At 32.0% G+C, this 19,320-nt stretch overlaps 1 protein-coding gene across 1 annotated transcript in view; it reads right to left on the bottom strand.

Moving 5' to 3' along the window:
• The window catches only part of LOC134710121 (protein jagged-1b-like), a 62,136-nt gene extending 43,102 nt beyond the window's left edge, over window positions 1-19,034 (bottom strand). Inside the window, exon 1 of the mRNA XM_063570328.1 lies at window positions 17,802-19,034. Within this exon, the coding sequence (XP_063426398.1) occupies window positions 17,802-18,137 (336 nt within the window). The 5' untranslated portion in view covers window positions 18,138-19,034. The remainder of the gene's footprint in view (window positions 1-17,801) is intronic.
• Between the last annotated feature and the right edge of the window lie 286 nt (window positions 19,035-19,320).

The following is a 19,320-nucleotide window of genomic DNA, read 5'->3' as shown; positions in this document are numbered from 1 at the left end:
TTAATGGTGATGTTGTACTCTTTTTGACTTGTTATATATTATATTTTAGAGTGTACAGAATCATTTTACATGATCCATCGCCCTGTAAGATTGATCGTTGACTATTTATTCAGTCATTTCATCTTTTTATATATATATCCATGCGAGGTGTCATAGATATATATATATATATAGTGTGTACAAGTGCGTCTAACATTGTTCGGTTGATGTTTAGACGAGTTGTATATAGTGTGTATACATCCTTATAACGTCCATTGATAAATATTCGAAGCATATCCCGGACTTCATTTTCATCACTTACTGAATTCATATAAGGAGTGATGCAAAATTATAGGATAGCCTTTAGATGCAATTTTGATAGCAGGCAAAATCGAGTATTTATCAAAGGAAAAAATAAACTATTCAAAACGAAATTCAAATTCTAATAGAAGTTAATTTATGTATTTTCGGTATTTCGATGTAAGACCCCCAGGGTTAACTTTGGTAAAGTAATATTGTTACTCCTTGACTTCTTCCGTTCGGCAGTAACACCTTTACTAAAGTCGGGCGTAGATTGATCATTGCGGGACACATAATTACGAAGTCACGTCCGATCGGAATAAAATACAATGTCCCGAGTAAGGTGAATGCTACGCCCTCTTCTGGTGTCTGTAGGGTGTCTGATGCTAAGTATTTTATGCTGGTTAAAATGCCCTCATTTTCTATTTGCCTTCCGCAATTTCCTGACTTTAATTCTTGTCGATCTACCTTTCATTTGGTTTCGGCCTGAATGTTCAGGAAATGTTTGCCACTGGACATTAAACATGCATCAATCAATTATATGCAAAATTCAACAAAAATTTAAAATATGCAACATTTTAAAAGTAACGGAATTTTCTTCAATGTGAATGTCACGTTATGTCTTTAAATTGAATAACATTTTGATTTTATGAATACATATCTGTAAATCTTTTCAGTACATTATTATTTAAATATTCAGATCCCCTTGGTTTTCTGTAATACACATTCACAACAAAATCAATGCTAAATCTCCATGCGAGGTGTCATTCCAATATCTTGGTAATTTTCATTTTTCTTGACATGTGTAAATGATAAAGTTCTTTGTAGGGGTTCTCATTACTATAAATGCATCACATGCAGTCAGGTATTATGTGATTTTATCGGACATATTTAAGTTAATCTGCACTCACGTGAGCACGTGAGCTAATCACTTCCTTGATATTCCATTCATTTTATTCACGCAGACAGATATGTGTTAATAATGATCGCATAAATATGATATTAACACAATAACTTACATGAAGGCAACATGAAGGTTCTACGTACATTTACCCTTTCAAAATAGGAATGAACAGATGGTTTCTTTTTTAATTGTATCTTCCCCCTCTTTTTCTTCCCTCGCTCCCCCTTTCCACACACAACCAGTTTGGAATAACAGTTATTCAAAAAAAATGTTTACAAACGTAGGAGAAAATATATAGCAGACGGTACTTTTATTTTGATTATTTTTCACACCTCCTTCCCCCTCCCCCACACACATCGTTTGAAATTACAGTAATTTTGATTTTAAAAAATGTTAAAAGAAGTATGTATAGGGTATTACAGTAGGAAATTATTTATATGTCTACTTATTTTAGGAATTATTGAAGCTTTTATATCTATTAATTCCAGACTTGATTGATAAATTGAGTATTAGAATAGACCAACAAGTGGAATTCAAATCGAGAAAGTTCAGAGGTGAACGGTTCTAAAGAACTATTAGTTTTGAGTAGTCTATAGTAATTATAAATATTGAGTATGTGCTCTTTTAATTTAAGTAACAATTTCTAGCTTTGTTATACATGTAGGTATCTAGATACAAAAGTTTTCGTAATTTGAATATTAACTCGATGTTTATCAGATTTTATACTATGAACTTAGAGATATATTCGGTTAATCTGTTGAAAGAGGATTACACAAAAATGAAAAAGTTAGTTAAAGTTAATCAAACAGAAACTGTTATTTCGCTTCTGTCAAATGATGTATGAAATGTAATAATTTCTAATTTGTGATTACTGACTTTATAGAATTCAGTTCAAAGTATATGAAACTGCGGGATTCTCATCCTATGTGCAAATAAAATCACATTAGTGGAAATTCAACAACATTATTTATTTCAGAATACATCAACAATCATCTACTCCAAAATGACTGCTCCCGACCCTTACCCATGTTCAAGTCATGATTTAGTACATGTACCAGAGGAAAGATTTGGCATAGGCTTAGTTTTGATTGGTTGTTGGTAAATTACGTGTAAGTTAAGATATGAGTGGTGCTGCACAAATATAGCCGTTAACCAACAACAAGCCGTGACCGACAACATAGTTGCTTATAGTGCAGGGGTTCATATCAGAGATGTTTGGGGCGAAAATATATGCCATTCGACTGGTATGCGTTCTACATGGGGATTTTAGTGGATTTCTTATAGAACGCATATATATAATAACAGTCGACTGGCATATATTTCCTTCCGCCCAAAAAACATCTCTGATACAAGCCCTTGTGCTATAGATAATACTGACGACAATAAAAGCACAAGTCAAACCGAAACAAAGGATGAAAACACATGCCCCGGAAAGGTCAATAATTCCACATACTCAGCAGAAATCTCTATCCTGGTGCAAATGTATGTTTTGGCAGTCAGTAAGCGATTTGCAAATAATAAAATATAAATATAGGAAATTGTGGTATGAGCGCCAATGAGACAACTCTCCACCCAAGTCACAATTTATTAAAGTATACCATTTAGGTCAATGTACGACCTTCAACATGGAGCCTTGGCTCACACCAAACAGCAAACTATAAAGGGCCCCAAAAATTACCAGTGTAAAATCATTCAAACGGGAAAACCAACAGTCTAGGCAATATAAAAACGAGAAAACGAGAAACACTTATGAACTACATCAACAGACGAAAACTACTGTACATTTGCAGCGGGACTAAACTTTATAATGGTACCAAACATTCTCCCGTTTCTAAAACAATATAGTATAGCAATATAACATAGAAAGACTGAATTATACGGAAAATATCGATGACATTCATATTTGAAATTTCTATAACTAAATCATAATCTCTGTAGCTTCGTCGACAGTATGACGGAACTATTATACTTAAACAAAGACTCATGGGTATATATCAACTGATAAATAATGATGTGACATGTTTAATGGCTGTTGATACACCTGCCTTTCAATACATACATAAATGAACAAGTATATATAGTTGTTCTAGTTTATTAGTCTTTTTTATTTTAATTCATCCAGGGGCGGATCCAGCCATTTTAAAAAGGGGTTCCTAACCCAGAGTAAAAGGTAAGGGGGGTGTTCCAGCTATATGCTCCCATTCAAATGCTCATCTGTCATGTCTGCCCCTGCATAGAAAACGTCGTCTTCGTTTTGTTTACTACAATATGTCCTCAATTGATTTTCAAATTTCGTATAAAAAAAATATATGCTACATTGCAAAAGAGGGAACAAAGATACCAGAGGAACAGTCGTACTCATAGATCGAAAATAAACTGACAATGCCATGGCTAAAAAGAAAAATACAAACAGACAAATAATAGTATACAAGACACACGTGTTAGTCTTTATGTTCTGCCATGTTTTACTTTTATATCTTTTCGTTTTGCTCTCACACTTTACACAACTGGATTTGATATATTTTGGTACAGAAGCCTGGCTATTAACATTAATTAAACATAATCGCCTCAAAAGTGGGGTGAAAGATACTAGAGGAACATTCAAACTCATAGATCGAAAATAAACTGATGGCGCCATATGGTTAAAAAAGAAAAAGGCAAACGGACAAATAATATAGTATACAAAACACAACATAGAAAAACGAACCCCACCAAGAAATTGGGGTGATCTCATGTGCTCTGGAAAAGTAAGCAGAACCTGCTTCACATGTGACACCCGTCGTGTTGCTCATGCAAGACGTTTTGTATTTTGTATATAAAAAAAAGTCTTTTGAAAGCTGAGAGAACATACATATATTGCTTTAATGCCCGTTTTTCCTATATTTACTAATAAGTTCTGAGTATGTGTACAGTTGTCGTCCTTTGATTTTCCTTGTCCATATTCTTTAGTGTGGACAGTGTGTTACTAGCCACTTTTTTATACCCCTTCCATATTTATTTCTCTACATTTATGCCTCGAATAGAAAGTAAGGGGGGGGGGGGGGGGGAAATGACACTGTAAAAAAAATATGGGTCGTTAATTTTTAGTAAAGTAGTGATTTGGTACAGCTGATTTTTTTTTAAATTAGCACTTTGGATTTAGTGGTCCAAAGATTTCAAAAAACCCTTAACGTAATGTTATCCATATTTTGAGTTAGAGCCGATGAAGTTTTCTATAATTTTGATATAATTTGTCCCAAAAGTTGTACCACACTCTGTAAAGAAACCATTTTTAAAAATTGTCTAAAAGAAATGCGCTACGAAAAAACTGTGTACTCGGACCAATTGTGTCCTGGTTTCGGTACAAAAAATAGTAAACTAAGTTTATTGAATGCACTACATTAAAAGATTATGAATCCGACAGTGAAAGCCTTCCCAGACATTGTATCTCAATCGGATCAAAAATAAGAAAAAAAGGATGAAAACGAGTTCAGAATAAAGTGATTTACCTTTAATCACATGCTACTTATTCTATTTGATGATTTTAGATGACACAACGTGGAAGTAAAGGTAAATCTAGTTAAGAAAAAGGAAATGGGAAGACTTAATCTTGTCATTAAAGGTGTCATACCGGATATGGAAAGTTGTCATACCGGATATGAAAATCGACTCAGATGTTAATCCGCCCTTTGTAAAGAAATCATTAATTCTTCGTCGATTTTGAATAAGTTTAATTATTGTTTTACATTTTCAAATCAATATTCTCACCTGAAACAAATATTACTGTTCCTGATGATCGAAGAAAGAACAATAATTATTCTGAGACCAATGTTTACTTTGATCAAATGATTAGGAATAGATATGAGTATCAAACTGTGTCATGTTTAATTTATAGTGATAGGGCAGTACTCTTTTCTTTTATTTATTATTTGATTATTACTGTTTCTTATTAAAAGCCTTTAAATGAATAGTTCCTTTTGTATTTTTGACAATGAAGATTTAAGTACAACGGTTTACTGTACGGACATGTGTTTTTAAGCTAGGAAAAGTAGAAGCTTGCGCTTAGCCTCAATCTTCCTTCAGATTAACGTTCGTCAATAAAGCGTTTTTGCAACACCACACTCGTGAATAGAATACCAAATTAAACAATTTTATGATTTCAAAATGTTCAATGAAATCGTCATACAAAATTTCACGAAAGTCCATTTGAACTTAAATTTCGTTATGCATTTTAAGACCCTAGCCTGTCAACACTGAGGTTGTGAGTTAAAATTGACAATGAAAATCATTAATGTGGATTATGTAAAAGAGACAATAACACGATCAAAGCAGAAAACAGTCTATTAGAATTCTACATATCGCAGGTGCGCTAGACTCATATTTTAATTGACTATAAGATTGTCGGTTTTCCTAGTTCTATCCAGGCACTCTGGCTTCCTCTATCAATTAAAACTGACCTCAAAGAAGTAGCACAAAAAGGCTGAGGTGGCGTTAAACACCAATCAGTTAATCAATCTACTACACAAAACCTGACCAGTGGAGTGTTAATCTAAGAAATAAAATAGCTAAATTCCTCAGTCGAAATAATGATGCTTTTTTTTAAATTATATATTCTTAAGATACAAAAATGAAAGTATTACCGAAATAATATTAGTCTCAAATTTAGCTTGTATTTGATATCCCGTTTATAAGAAATAGTCCCTTAATATTTTTTTACTCTTATTAAATCTTTGCATGAGCTTACCTTGTGAATTTCAAGAGAGAAATTGTGTAAGTACGGAAAGACAATAGTGTCATTATTTTATAAATCATAAAAAAATCATCGTATGGTCAACTTGCAATGAATTATATATATATACATTATGTACACAGCCATGTATCACCATCATTGATGGCGATCCGATGTATACATCTGTTGTAGGGTTGTCACTGACTCAGACGTACTTATGAATATAATTATTTTCTGTGACTGTATCTTACATTAATTTGTAGGATCCTTTACTATAGATAATTAGCAAATTTTTGATTCTTCCCTCGCCGGGATTCGAACCCAGGCTACTGTGATATCGTGACACCAAATCGCCTGCACTGCAGCCGTCCCGCTAGACCACACGACCACCTGGGCTCTCAAAAAAAAAGCCTTCGCTGGCCATGTGTTACCTTTCCACGTCAGTTTTAATCTAGCGGCGTACTACAGTACATAACATATAAGGCATGAAGATGTTTTTTGTTACAGATCACCTAAATTATCTTTAAGGAATACACGATTTTTTTCTGCAGTTTTTTCTTGGTAAAATGCGTGATCAGTTCACTCGCAATCTACGGTATACTCGGTTATTGCCCTGTCCACATACACGAAACTTGGCAATCCTTTATTGTTAGAACCGCAATACAACAAGTGGTAATATGAAGAGAGAAAACTTGTGAGTTTAGGCAAAAGGTAGATCCTTTGGTCGGATTGTTCCCTCTTTGACATCATTCCCAATTTCCATTTTCAATTTTATCTTCCATAAGCACAGTTTTATTTTTGCTGCAAAATCTAAAATGATTACTTTGCATATTTGAAAGTTGAATGCCTTTTGGTCGATTGGAGTACTGATATGTTCAAGGACATACAGACCAAACCCTACAGCACTTCGTCAACTTTTAATCTGTCTGGGTCTATCCAATGTTTTTTCAACTTAGAATGTCTACTTCAATCCATGTCAGGGGCATGGCAGCGATAAATATAAATTTCTTTCTATTGTACAATCCTTTATTGTCGGATCAGAAGAAAAACTACAATATCGTGCTTTTGAAATGCAAAATAGCACTTGGAAATAAAAGACGAATTGCTTCAAGTCTGCGGTTATTCTCACTGTATACCATCCTATACAATCACGTTAAAAGAATATATATATCTTTGTATTGTACTGCTTCTTTTTTACAGTTCGATTGTCTAACATTGTCATGAAATAAGGTAACATATCTTTGTCATGAAATAAGGTAACATTTTAGTTGTCCTTTATTAAGGACAACTGACATAATTATAAAAAAAAACAAATCTGCAAGAGGATATTTAACCAGGTTAATCTGTTAACAAAGCAAGTCGATCCCAAAAGTTCCTATTCGAACTAAAATGTAGTAACATATCACAAAATTGTTCCACCAAAACTATAGAGCGTACATATGGTTCCGAAAAACATTGCGGATCAAAATATTGTAATTTCAACTTAAACGTTCGCAATGCTATGGCGTGTATATTTACAAAAAAGAAAATAAAGAAGATATGTGTGAGTATATGAATTAAGAGATTTAAGGTATACGTTCATGAGATAGCAACCGAAAAACACCCATAGCCAAAAAGGCATATATACGGGGCAACAGAGTCTTCAACAAAATACAGTTATATACCATATTTCAAACTCGTAATCGACAAGAGTCTATATTAAAATAAACTGAATAGAAATACACAGTGTCTTACTTTGGCAAACGTACTGGTAAAATGTTAAAAAAAACAAAGCAGTTGAGAAGCTTTTGAAAAATTGTATGTAATTATGTTGAAACATAACCTAGAATTCAGATAGAATGCGTCTTGAATATGCACGAAATATTTGCCACTGGACGTTGAGCAATCAACAATCAATCAATATACTAGAATATGAGACGGAAATAACATAACACAATCGATGATAATGAACCAGTGTTATAGTAATTCGAATGTAGCAAAGAAAGTCACAGGAAAAAAAGTCACGGAAAAAAAATCACGGAAAAAAAGTCACAGGAAAAAAAGTCACGGAAAAAAAGTCACGGAAAAAAAGTCACAGGAAAAAAGGTCACAGGAAAAAAGTCTCAGGAAAAAAGTCACAATACATATATAATTGTATGAAATAGTCATATGGTCTGCACATACATGTATTAATAGGAGAAAAAATCCATATAAATAGTTGTTTTTATGAAAATGGTCATATGGCCCCACATATATATAGGTAGAAAAGACGACAATGAGATATCAACATTACAATTAAAATATAAAACCGTACAAACAGAAAAACAGACTTTGGAAGTTAAATTAAAACACGAGCAAAGCAATATTATGTTAATTAAAGCTCAACATGAAGATCAAATGAAATGTCACAATCAAATACTGGAGGAGACTAGAGCAGAAATGAAAAAGGTATTAACTACTTCAAACTCTGAGATCGACTTTCTATCGGTAAGCCTACAAACCAAAAATGAAGAAATTGACAAACTAACTGATACTCTAAAACGACATACTCAACACTTGGAGAAATTACAAGAAGAAAATATCTCTCTCCGCTCCCAAATGATTTCTCGATTTGAAGATTTTCATCTTGTTAATGCAGACACGAAATATACTGACAAATCTAAACTTGACATTGATAACAAACCAACAATTATTTTAATTGGTACATCCAATACGTTTGGTATCAATGCAGAGAAGCTATCGCCATCATTTACAACCAATAAGGTTACTGCTTTCAATTTAGAAGAAACTAAACAAGCTATTTTGGAGATATCGGTATCGGATATAATTCCAAATCTAGTAGTGTTTCATTCCCTGACGAATGATTTGAAAATAAAATCACCACAGCAATGTGTAGAAGAAATACAAGATATTGTCAAGCTTGCACTTCAAAAATGGCAAAATAGTGGTTGCATCATATCTCTTACTACTCCTCGACTCGACAGTGTAATTTTCAACACAAATGGACAAATCATAAATGCCTTGTTGAAACAAATATATGATGACAATAAAGATGTTCTACTTGTTGATCATGGCAATATGTTGCGAAATGGAAACCCAATTGCAGAGTTACTAAGTGAAGATAAATTTCATCTCTCTGACTCTGGCGTGTCTCAGCTATCGGCAAACTTAAAGCGTGGAATACACACTGCCTTAAACATTCCCATGCCAAATTCAAGAGGTAGATCCAAATCGCGCAACACAAGAGGACGTGGACGTGGACGTGGACGTGGCAGAGGTCATCATGAATAACTTGCTTTTTAATATTATACATATTACCATATCATTATGTTGACTTCCTTTAACATGTTTAAAGTCATTTACATATAATTTATATATACATGTACAACTTTATATATTTCTTCTTTTTTTTTTTTTTGGGCTGATAAATTCATATTCTCATTTGAATAGATTTTTCAAATGAAACAGCCATTATGTGAAGAAGTCACACTATTACATGGTCATATATATGTAACCTCTGCTAGGTATAAAAGTTCGCCTTTTTTATTTTATTTCATTCATTTTTATTTTTAGTTTTCACATTTGAATCATACTTTTGATCTTGAATTAACCCAGGATATCAGGTTATTCAACCCAAATCAGTTTAATAGTTATTCAGTTAAAAGAGGATACATAGAAAAGAAATTATCTGTCATTATATCATAGACTATTTGTATTTAGAAAACCATTGTAAAAACTATCCTCTAAATAAATCTACTTATTTCAAATATTTACATTTCTGAATATTTTCCTTGTTGTCTCTTCCTTTTATTTAGAGACAAATTTTTATTATTTTTTTTTTATAGATAGAAAATCTATTCTATTATTTATACCAGATTTAATTGTATCAACCAAAATGCCAAAATCAAACCAATCATCTGTAAAATTTGGTTATTGGAATATAGGTGGCTTATTTTCAAAGGGCATGAATAAAGCAGAGGATCCCCTTTTTCTGAAACATATAGAGAATTACGACATTGTTTTTTTAGTCGAAACTCATGTGGGATATAATTCCCAAATACACAATATTGGTAAATTTCATTATCATCCAATATGTAGAAAATTATCAAATAATAACCGTCATTTTGGGGGTATAGCAATTCTACAGAAAAGTCACGTTAAACATTGATTAACAGTAATCCAGATTATCAATGGATTAAATTAGAAAAATCCTTTTTTGGATTTAAAAGTGACCTATTTATTTGTGTACTGTACAACCCCCCTGTTACGTCTAAATATACCCAAGAACTCTCTTCTGATATTTTTGAATGCATAGAAAAAGATATCTTTCAGTATAAAAAAATGGGTGAAATTTTGTTATGTGGAGATTTTAATGCCAGAATAGGCTCTGAAAATGACTTTATAGTAAACGATGATTCAAAATTTACTCCAATTTTTGATACATACCCTACTGACAAAAACATTATGACAAGAAAAAGTCGAGACCAAAAAATTGATCAAAGAGGCAAAGAAGTTTTGGATTTTTGCATTAGTAAACAAATAAGAATTTTAAATGGCAGAGTTCTTGGTGATACATTTGGTAATTTTACTTGCTATACCCCCAACGGTGCAAGTGTGGTTGATTATGTTGCTGTGTCGGAAGAAATTCTTGAAAATGTACTGTATTTTAAAGTATCCAGATTTATTCCCACATTATCTGATTGTCATTGTAAACTTGAGTGGGAATTATCTGCAAAATATTGTGTTCCTGGAGAAAATGATATTCCAATCCAGTTGAAAAATATGACACCTAATTATATCTGGACTGACTGTTCAGCAATAAAATTTCAAGAAACACTTTCTTCAGATACACTACAAAACTACATACTAGAATTCAACAACAACACAATTCAATTTACTCAGACATCAGTAGATGAAGCATCATCAAAACTTTCAAACATCTTTTTATCAGCAGCAAATCTATCACTTAAACGACCTTTAAAAAAACACACAAACAAACAAAAAAACAAAAAGTGGTTTGATGCAAGTTTACAACAAGCTCGAACTAACTTGCTTAATTATGGAAAAATTTATTCAAGATTTCCATATGATCCAATTATCAAAAATCACTTTTATAAACTGAATCGTGAATACTCCAAACTAAGGAAATATAAATACAAACAATACAAACAATCATTGATTAGTCAGCTGGACTCCTTGCACGAAGAGAATCCAAAACTGTATTGGAACTTAATTAATGAACTACAGGAAAAAAATGAAACTAAAAAAAAATGTGGAGTACAACCATCAACTTTGATATCACATTTCCAAAAGTTGTCACAACTGAAAGGTGAATTTCAAAGTAGATATACAGAGCTATGTGAAAAACTGAAACAGTTAGAAAACTCAAAATGTTTCAACGAGTTGGACTCCGTTATCACTGAGTCCGAAATATCCAAAGCCATTTCACACTTAAAATGCAATAAATCATCAGGCTTGGATAACATTAGTAATAATATGATAAAGAATGGACAGACTTTCCTTTTAAAAAGTTTTCAACAGATGTTTAATACTTGTCTGTCTTCAGGTATATACCCAACATCTTGGGCTGAAGGTTATATTACACTAATTTTTAAAAGCAACGATACAAGTGACCCTAACAATTATAGAGGAATAACAATAACAAGTGCAATTGGAAAGCTTTTTAATAGAATATTAAGTCTAAGACTGGACAAATTTCTTCAGGAACATAATATTATACATGATAGTCAAATTGGATTCACAAGGAAAGCCAGAACTGCAGATCATATGTTTATTTTAAACTGTCTTATTAACAAATACTGTAATTCAAAAGAAGGTAGACTGTTTGCCTGTTTTGTTGATTTTCAGAAGGCTTTTGATACTGTTATACATACAGGGATCAAGATTAAATTACTAGATATTGGGGCTGGGTCTTATTTTTATAACATTATTAAAAGTATGTATGAAATTAGCAAATCATGTGTCAAAATTCAAAATCAAGTAAGTGATTTTTTCCCATTAGATATTGGAGTCAAACAAGGTGACAACCTCAGTCCGAATTTATTCAAGATATTCATAAATGATTTGCCCAGATATTTGTCAGATACTAGAGACCCAGTTAATGTCAATGACAAAGATCTACATTGTTTAATGTATGCTGATGATATTGTTTTATTATCTACATCAGCTGAAGGACTACGAGAAAAGCTGGGAATGCTTGATAAATTTTGCAAAGATTGGTGTCTCAATGTGAATACTAATAAGACAAAGGTGCTGATTTTCAACAAGGCAGGCGGACATGTAAAACAGATATTCACATTTCAGAATATAAATCTGGAATGTGTTTCAAAATACAAATACCTAGGTTTATATTTAAGCTCATCTGGTTCATTCAGTTATGCTCAAAATGAACTATACAAAAAATCCCTGAAAGCTCATTTCAAATTAAGGAAAGATCTTTTATCACTTAATCCTGATGTAAAAACAAGTATTCATGTTTTTGACCACACTGTAAAACCTATTTTATTATATGGTAGCGAAATATGGGGGATGTTTAATTCTCTTTCCTCTAAATGTAAGAAGGAAGATATATCTTTTGAAAAATTATATTCAGGTTTACCCTGTGAGAAACTTCATATAAAATTTTGTAAATTTATACTTGGGGTACACAAGAAAACAACAAATGCTGCAGTGTTATCTGAACTTGGAAGATTTCCAATATATTTTAATATTATAAAAGGAATGTTATTGTACTGGTATAGATTAGAGAATTTAGGTGATAATTTTCCTCTATTAAAAGAGGCATATACACAATCAAAGACACTACATCACATGAATATAACATCATGGTACGGTTCAATAAATGTTGTTTTTAAAATACTTGGTATTGACTATAGAAATGCCATAAATGCTCCATTTTGTGAATCCTTATACAAATTTAAGAAATATATACAAACCAAGCTATCAATATTGTTTATTAGCTGTTGGAAAAAACAAATAGATAAATTTTCAGACAGTAAACTGAAAACCTACCTTTTATATAAAACAAATTTTGGTTTTGAAAAATATCTAACATTGATCAAGAATTTTGAACTTAGAAGAAGTTTTACTAAATTACGTGTATCTTCTCATAGATTACAAATAGAATTAGGTAGATATCAGGGTATTCCCCGAATTAACAGAATATGTAATAAATGTTCTTCCAATACTGTCGAAGATGAGGCTCATTTTCTATTTGATTGTAACAAATTTGAGGATGATAGAAATTGTATGTTAGCTAGTATTGCACAATATAATTCTTATTTTAATCATATGAACAGTCAAAGCAAAATTATCTGGTTATTTAGTGTAGAAAATGTTGAGTTACTTAAAATAATATGTAATTTTATATACAAACATCTTCCTTAGTGAAGATTAGTTAAAGGAGATCTATGTGTGTATATACATTTGATTGGACATAGAAAATTATATTCATCTGAATATCACAAACATACTAGCCGATTAAAAAAAAAAAAAAAAATTGTTAAGATATATTATTTATTCAAATGTTCTCTTATATCCTTGAGGCATCGTCCCCTGGTATCAACTGCATTCAAGTTACCTATGATGCTTCCTTGTTTGCTTTTGATACAGGTAGGAAAGAGACATTTACACACATTTTACATGCCTATGGCCCATAAGGTATCGCCCCCTGGTGTCAGCTGCCTTTAGGAAACCATAATGCTTTCCTATTTGCTGCTGACACAGGATGAGTCATGGACATGTTTAATTTCTACTTTCTTTTTGGCTAATTATTATATATTTAATTGATCCAACTTTTTGTGTACTATACATATGTGGATATCTATTTTTCTTTTTTTTCTTTTTGGGCTACTTGTTTGTTATCTATATCAACCACACTTGCAATAAAATGCATTAGTATTAAAAAAAAACATACTATAGATTCTTTATCTACGTATTCTTTAAGAACTTAAATAGTTCTCGTTTAACTTTTTTTTTTTTATCTCATTGTTTGTATTGTATTATGAAAAAAATTATTGATGTTGTAATGTTTATGCCCTTTGGGGCCCATAATTGGAAAATAAAATATCTTATCTTATATATGAATTTGTTATAAATATTTTTGTTATATATCTCTTAAGAAGGAGATACAAGTTAAACAGCAACAATTTCCTTCAAGTTGATTTAGAATAAGAAATTCAGTATATGGTTTGACCACATGTTATTTTGAATTTTGAAGATAAGAATCCTTCAATTTAGTATTAAACATGCAAACAACTCATTGTCATAATAGTTTAGTATTTATAGGGACTGTTGATATTGATTAGTGGCTTCTAGTGACACATTACCCCTTTTGATAGACCTATCACTTCTTGTCTTGGTAGGAGACCATTTCAATGAAATACAACTTAAGCTCAATATTAGATAAAACGAAACAATCAGAGTTTCCGGCTTGTCAAAAAGTCAGTTTTGAAAAAAAGAACTTGTCAGATTCTATTGCACTTTTTTTAGTTTATTATATTATGTCACATGTAATGAGTAAAAATAAAATTGTCCCTGGCTTTATGGTTTTTTTTTAAATTTAGCACTTAACATTCAAAAACTCTTGTTTAAATTTTTATGCATACATGTACAAAGTGACTTTTTCATATGCACTCAAACATACTTCTGATAATCAATTTTACTCAAACACATATAAATTGTGACTTTTTTTCCTGTGACTTTTTTTCTTGTGACTTTTTTTCCTGTGACTTTATTTCCTACGGATATTGTGACTTTTTTTCCTGTGACTTTATTTCCTACGGATATTGTGACTTTTTTTCCCGTGACTGTTTTTCCGTTTACCAGTAATTCGATGTTTCTATCTGTAAACAAACGATATAGGACGGTAAAACGAGACAAATCTAATAGGTCTATCCATAACTAAAAGGAACTGAAAAGCATTTCCTAAACCACGGCAAACTTAAACATTGAGGTAGTTTAACCCTTTAGTTATCCTTAAATTTATCCCATGAGTACTTACAAAACCAATAGTGATACAGGTTTTTGATATTATACCATCAGGAAATAAACAGTTAACCAGCAGTGGTGCCGGTTTTGTAAATCAATGTACACGCATAATGAACGAGTCCGATTTTGGATAAGTCTTCATTGGGAACACCAAAAGCCACATCTTTGGAGCAAAACCAAATGCTTAGCCATATCTTTGGAGCAAAACCAAATGCTTAGCCACATCTTTGGAGCAAAACCAAATGCTTAGCCACATCTTTGGAGCAAAACTTAATGATTAGCCACATCTTTGGAGCAAAACCAAATGCTTAGCCACGTCTTTGGACCTTTGAAAAATACATCGGGAGTTCTGACCCATAGTAGGCTCAAAATTCAAACCACTTCGGATAAACTCTGTCTGAACAAGTCTTTATTCAGATTTGGTAAAGTTTAAGACTGTATCTGCAGTCCCTGAGTATTTTCCAACTTAAATGAAGCCAACAAAGATAGTTGTATTTCCTGCCTTCATTCGAACACAAACGACATGAAGTTCGAGAAAATTACCTTATATCGTGTAGGTAATACGTGAAATTAAAAGGAAAGTACTTTGGAAATCTGATCTGCCTTTAATGATTTTCCATATTCAAAGAAACCCAGGATAAGTCATTAAATTTGAAGTTTACTGCTCATCTGAATGTTTATGACCAAATGATATTTTGAACTGTTTAGACTCAGATTGATATCTTACATCATATGGTACAAATGTGAAAATCAAGGGTGCCACATGTGAAACAGGATCTGCTTACCCTTCCGGAGCACCTGATATCACTCCTAGTTTTTGGTGGGGTTCGTGTTGTTTATTCTTTAGTTTTCTGTGTTGTGTCATGTGTACTATTGTTTGTCTGTTTGTCTGTTTGTCTTTTTCATTTTTAGCCATGTTGTTGTCAGTTTATTTTCGATTGATGAGTTTGACTGTCCCTCTGATATCTTTCGTCTCTCTTTTAATTGTGTCAAGCATGTATTAAATCTGACGAGTACCTTGTATTCGACGAAAATCTCATTTCGGTAATTATATTTAATAAAAAAAAATAAGCAGGTGCATATATACATGTATAATGTTATTATTAGATTAATAAATTGAGAGTTTATGGTATTTTAGTTTGATATGCATATTACCACCTTTTCATCCTCTACTCGCGACGGAAATCCGCAGGTGTATCCATTGCCCGCTGGCAGTTGGGGAAATCCGTTCACTTATTTTGCTGACGAGTGCAACAAGTTGATCTCCTTACCCTTCCGGAGATCATGAGATCACCCCAGTGTTTGGTGGGGTTCATGTTGCTCAGTCTTTAGTTTTCTATGTTATTTTTTGTGTACTTTTGTTTGTTTATTCGTCTTTTTTTTCTTCATTTGGCAATGTTCAAAAGTCATGAATCGATTCAAAGAAAACAAATCCGTGTAACAAACTAAAACCGAAGGAAAGGATGTTTTATCAAATAAAGAGAAAAATTGAAGTCCTTATTAATAACATATTATATTTATATGGGAGAAAAAATTAAATGTTTTATAAAGTTAGAAAACGCCCATCGTGTACTTGAATATTCTCTAATATCAAAACCATGTCAAACCAAGGCCATCTGTATGGGTTATTATAGGATATTAAAGCAATTTAAGAATTGAACTGTCATTCATTGAAATAGAAATGATTTGTTAGTAATGATAGCAGTCTGACTGTCGTACCCCCTGTATTATACTATTGTTTGTATTACATTTAACTCCTATGGCTAGCGTTCACCCATTTAGAAACCTATTATCATTTGAAAGTGTACACCGGTACTCCTTACTTACACCTTTAAAAGGTTTACCTGACAATCTTAGTCACTTTCCCACGGTTACTTAATTCGTCGCAATGAATTGAATTTTGTGGGTTGGAAAATGTCCATTTCAAAATATTCTATTTCAATTTTATCAATTATGATCCAGTTAAGTTATGCTAGTATGAAAACATATAAGCATTATTTGGAAGTATTCTATTTCAATACTATTAATTATGGTTCAGTTAAGTTATGCTAGTATGAAAACATATGAGCATCATTTCGAAGTATTCTATTTCAATATTATTAATTATGATTCAGTTAAGTTATGCTAGTATGAAAACATATGAGCATCATTTCAAAATATTCGATCTCAATATTATTAATCATGATCCAGTTAAATTATGATATAAACAAACATACATGACCGTAGTTTTGCTTTTAATGAAAATAATGACGATATTTAGCATTCTCATTCAATACATGCATCTGCTGTGATGGAATTCATGAGCATGCCAGTTATGTCTTTGACTAGTTGGCGTCATATGGTGTTATGGATTGGCAATATGGAAAAATATAATACCCATCATGTCAAAAGTTCATTAAAATTTACAGCTATATATTATTCATTCATATATTCATTCAATTTACATTCATAAAGAACTATCGTACCCTTATAATTGAAACCAAGCAAGATTGTATTACTAGCCTAACCTAGACCCTAACACATGAAGAGCTATGTAATCAAAATGGATATTAATAATAACAAATATATCTCTACACTAAGAATCAAGTTGCCTTTTCGATCGTCGACATGTTTCTTCTAGGCGAAAAACAAAAAATAAACCAAAATACATACAGAACTAGGACCCAATAATCATGCATGGACAGTAAAAACTAATAGACTCATTTCAAAACGATGGTTTATATGACAATCAACGGCATTATAGCAATCCGAGAAGTGTTCGGTTACACAGTGTCACACATCTAAGGGCTAGTTGAAATTAATAAATAAAAACATTGGTTTTGGTGTACATGGCACAAAAATATTGCATACGTTTGGATACCTGGTATAACAGGCTTTGTGGTATGTATATCTACACTAATGACTCAAAAATATTGAACTTACCGTCCAAGCAAACTCGAAATGTAGCTTTAGCCTGCTATTGTTACTCCCTATCGGATATGTGAATGAGTTCCCGCCAAATACAGAACTCGTAATATTTCCAAAAGTACATTTTCCATCAAAAGTTATAACACTCTGGTATTCCTTTAAACACACACGAAACATTGTGTTACATTGCTTAACGCACCTATTGTTCCCGTCTCTGTCCCCGTCACAACACTCACCCTCCATCACTTCCCCGCGGGGGTTGTGAATTGTTATTATTTGTATTTCAAAATAGCCCGATCCTTGTACAAATTCTAAAATAACAAGCAAAATGTTCAAATAGAAGAGGAACATATTTTCTAAACTTATAAATGGATTGCATACATGTATTTGTTCTACAAACCATTAAAACTGTTAGCAAAGTTACACTCTGATGTAATACAAGCACATATCCACAAAAATCTTCGAAAACCATTCCTACAAACTAATGCTGTTGGAAAGCCTGTCCGTTTGAAGTTTCCGTATCTCACTTCCATTAAGTATATGGTTTTATGCAATAATTAAACAACATTTTTCCTCGTCAATCATTACCTTGTATCTATCTGTTGAAAATATATTTTTATAATTAAATCTGTCATCATTTTAGGTTGTGTCCAACAACAAAACTCTTTTTACAATTGTCCCAGTAACGTTTTATCTACTATCACCATGTGTTACACATATTTGTAGAATTTTTATAAAAAGTTTCACATATTTACTACAATCAAGATCTCGTAGTAAAATCGTAGTATTTATAGTAATCCAAACCTAAGTATAGATTTTTCTTGGCACGCGTTGTTCGCGCGACTGCACGACTCGGACATATCCAGTTGTAATTATATTGAATTAGCACACAAGGCGGTATCCAATGATTTTTTCAGAAATACATCGGTATATTGATTGAAAACCACACAATGTCACAAAATAAAGGCTCATTTAAAGAAATTATTATCAATATTATATTTTTTTTCTATTGAAAAGATCACATATGTTTCACTTAATCACCGGCTGTATCTTCTTGATACGGCAGGTCATTGGTAATGATTTAAAAGATCGACTAGCGATATACTATCCGTGACTGACATGTAGCTATTCGAACTTTATCACTTGTTAAATAATTTCAAAAGCACACGACAAACATTTTGATTGTTCCTTTTAATGTTAAAGAATTTTTCTTTCGATCGTGGGAAAAACTTCTAGTACACCTGAAGAAATTTGTCATGCTCAGAATCCTGTTATCTTTATTAATATAACATTTAATGCACCTGAAATTATACCTGTAATACATTTCATGCTTCAACGATAATGATGTTTAAATAAATTCATGTAATATATATACAATATAATTCAACAAGAGCTAACATATGCGATTTATTTGACGTTTTGTCTGATTAAAACACCTAATACAGTGCATTAACCTTTATGCAACTCAAAAGCAAAAAAATAAAATAAAATTTAGGATTAAATAAAACTGCTCATGCATCAAGTAATGTTTTTC

Source organism: Mytilus trossulus, chromosome 3, assembly GCF_036588685.1.
Source record: "Mytilus trossulus isolate FHL-02 chromosome 3, PNRI_Mtr1.1.1.hap1, whole genome shotgun sequence".
Taxonomy (NCBI): domain Eukaryota; kingdom Metazoa; phylum Mollusca; class Bivalvia; order Mytilida; family Mytilidae; genus Mytilus; species Mytilus trossulus.
This window is presented reverse-complemented; position numbering and strand designations above follow the sequence as displayed.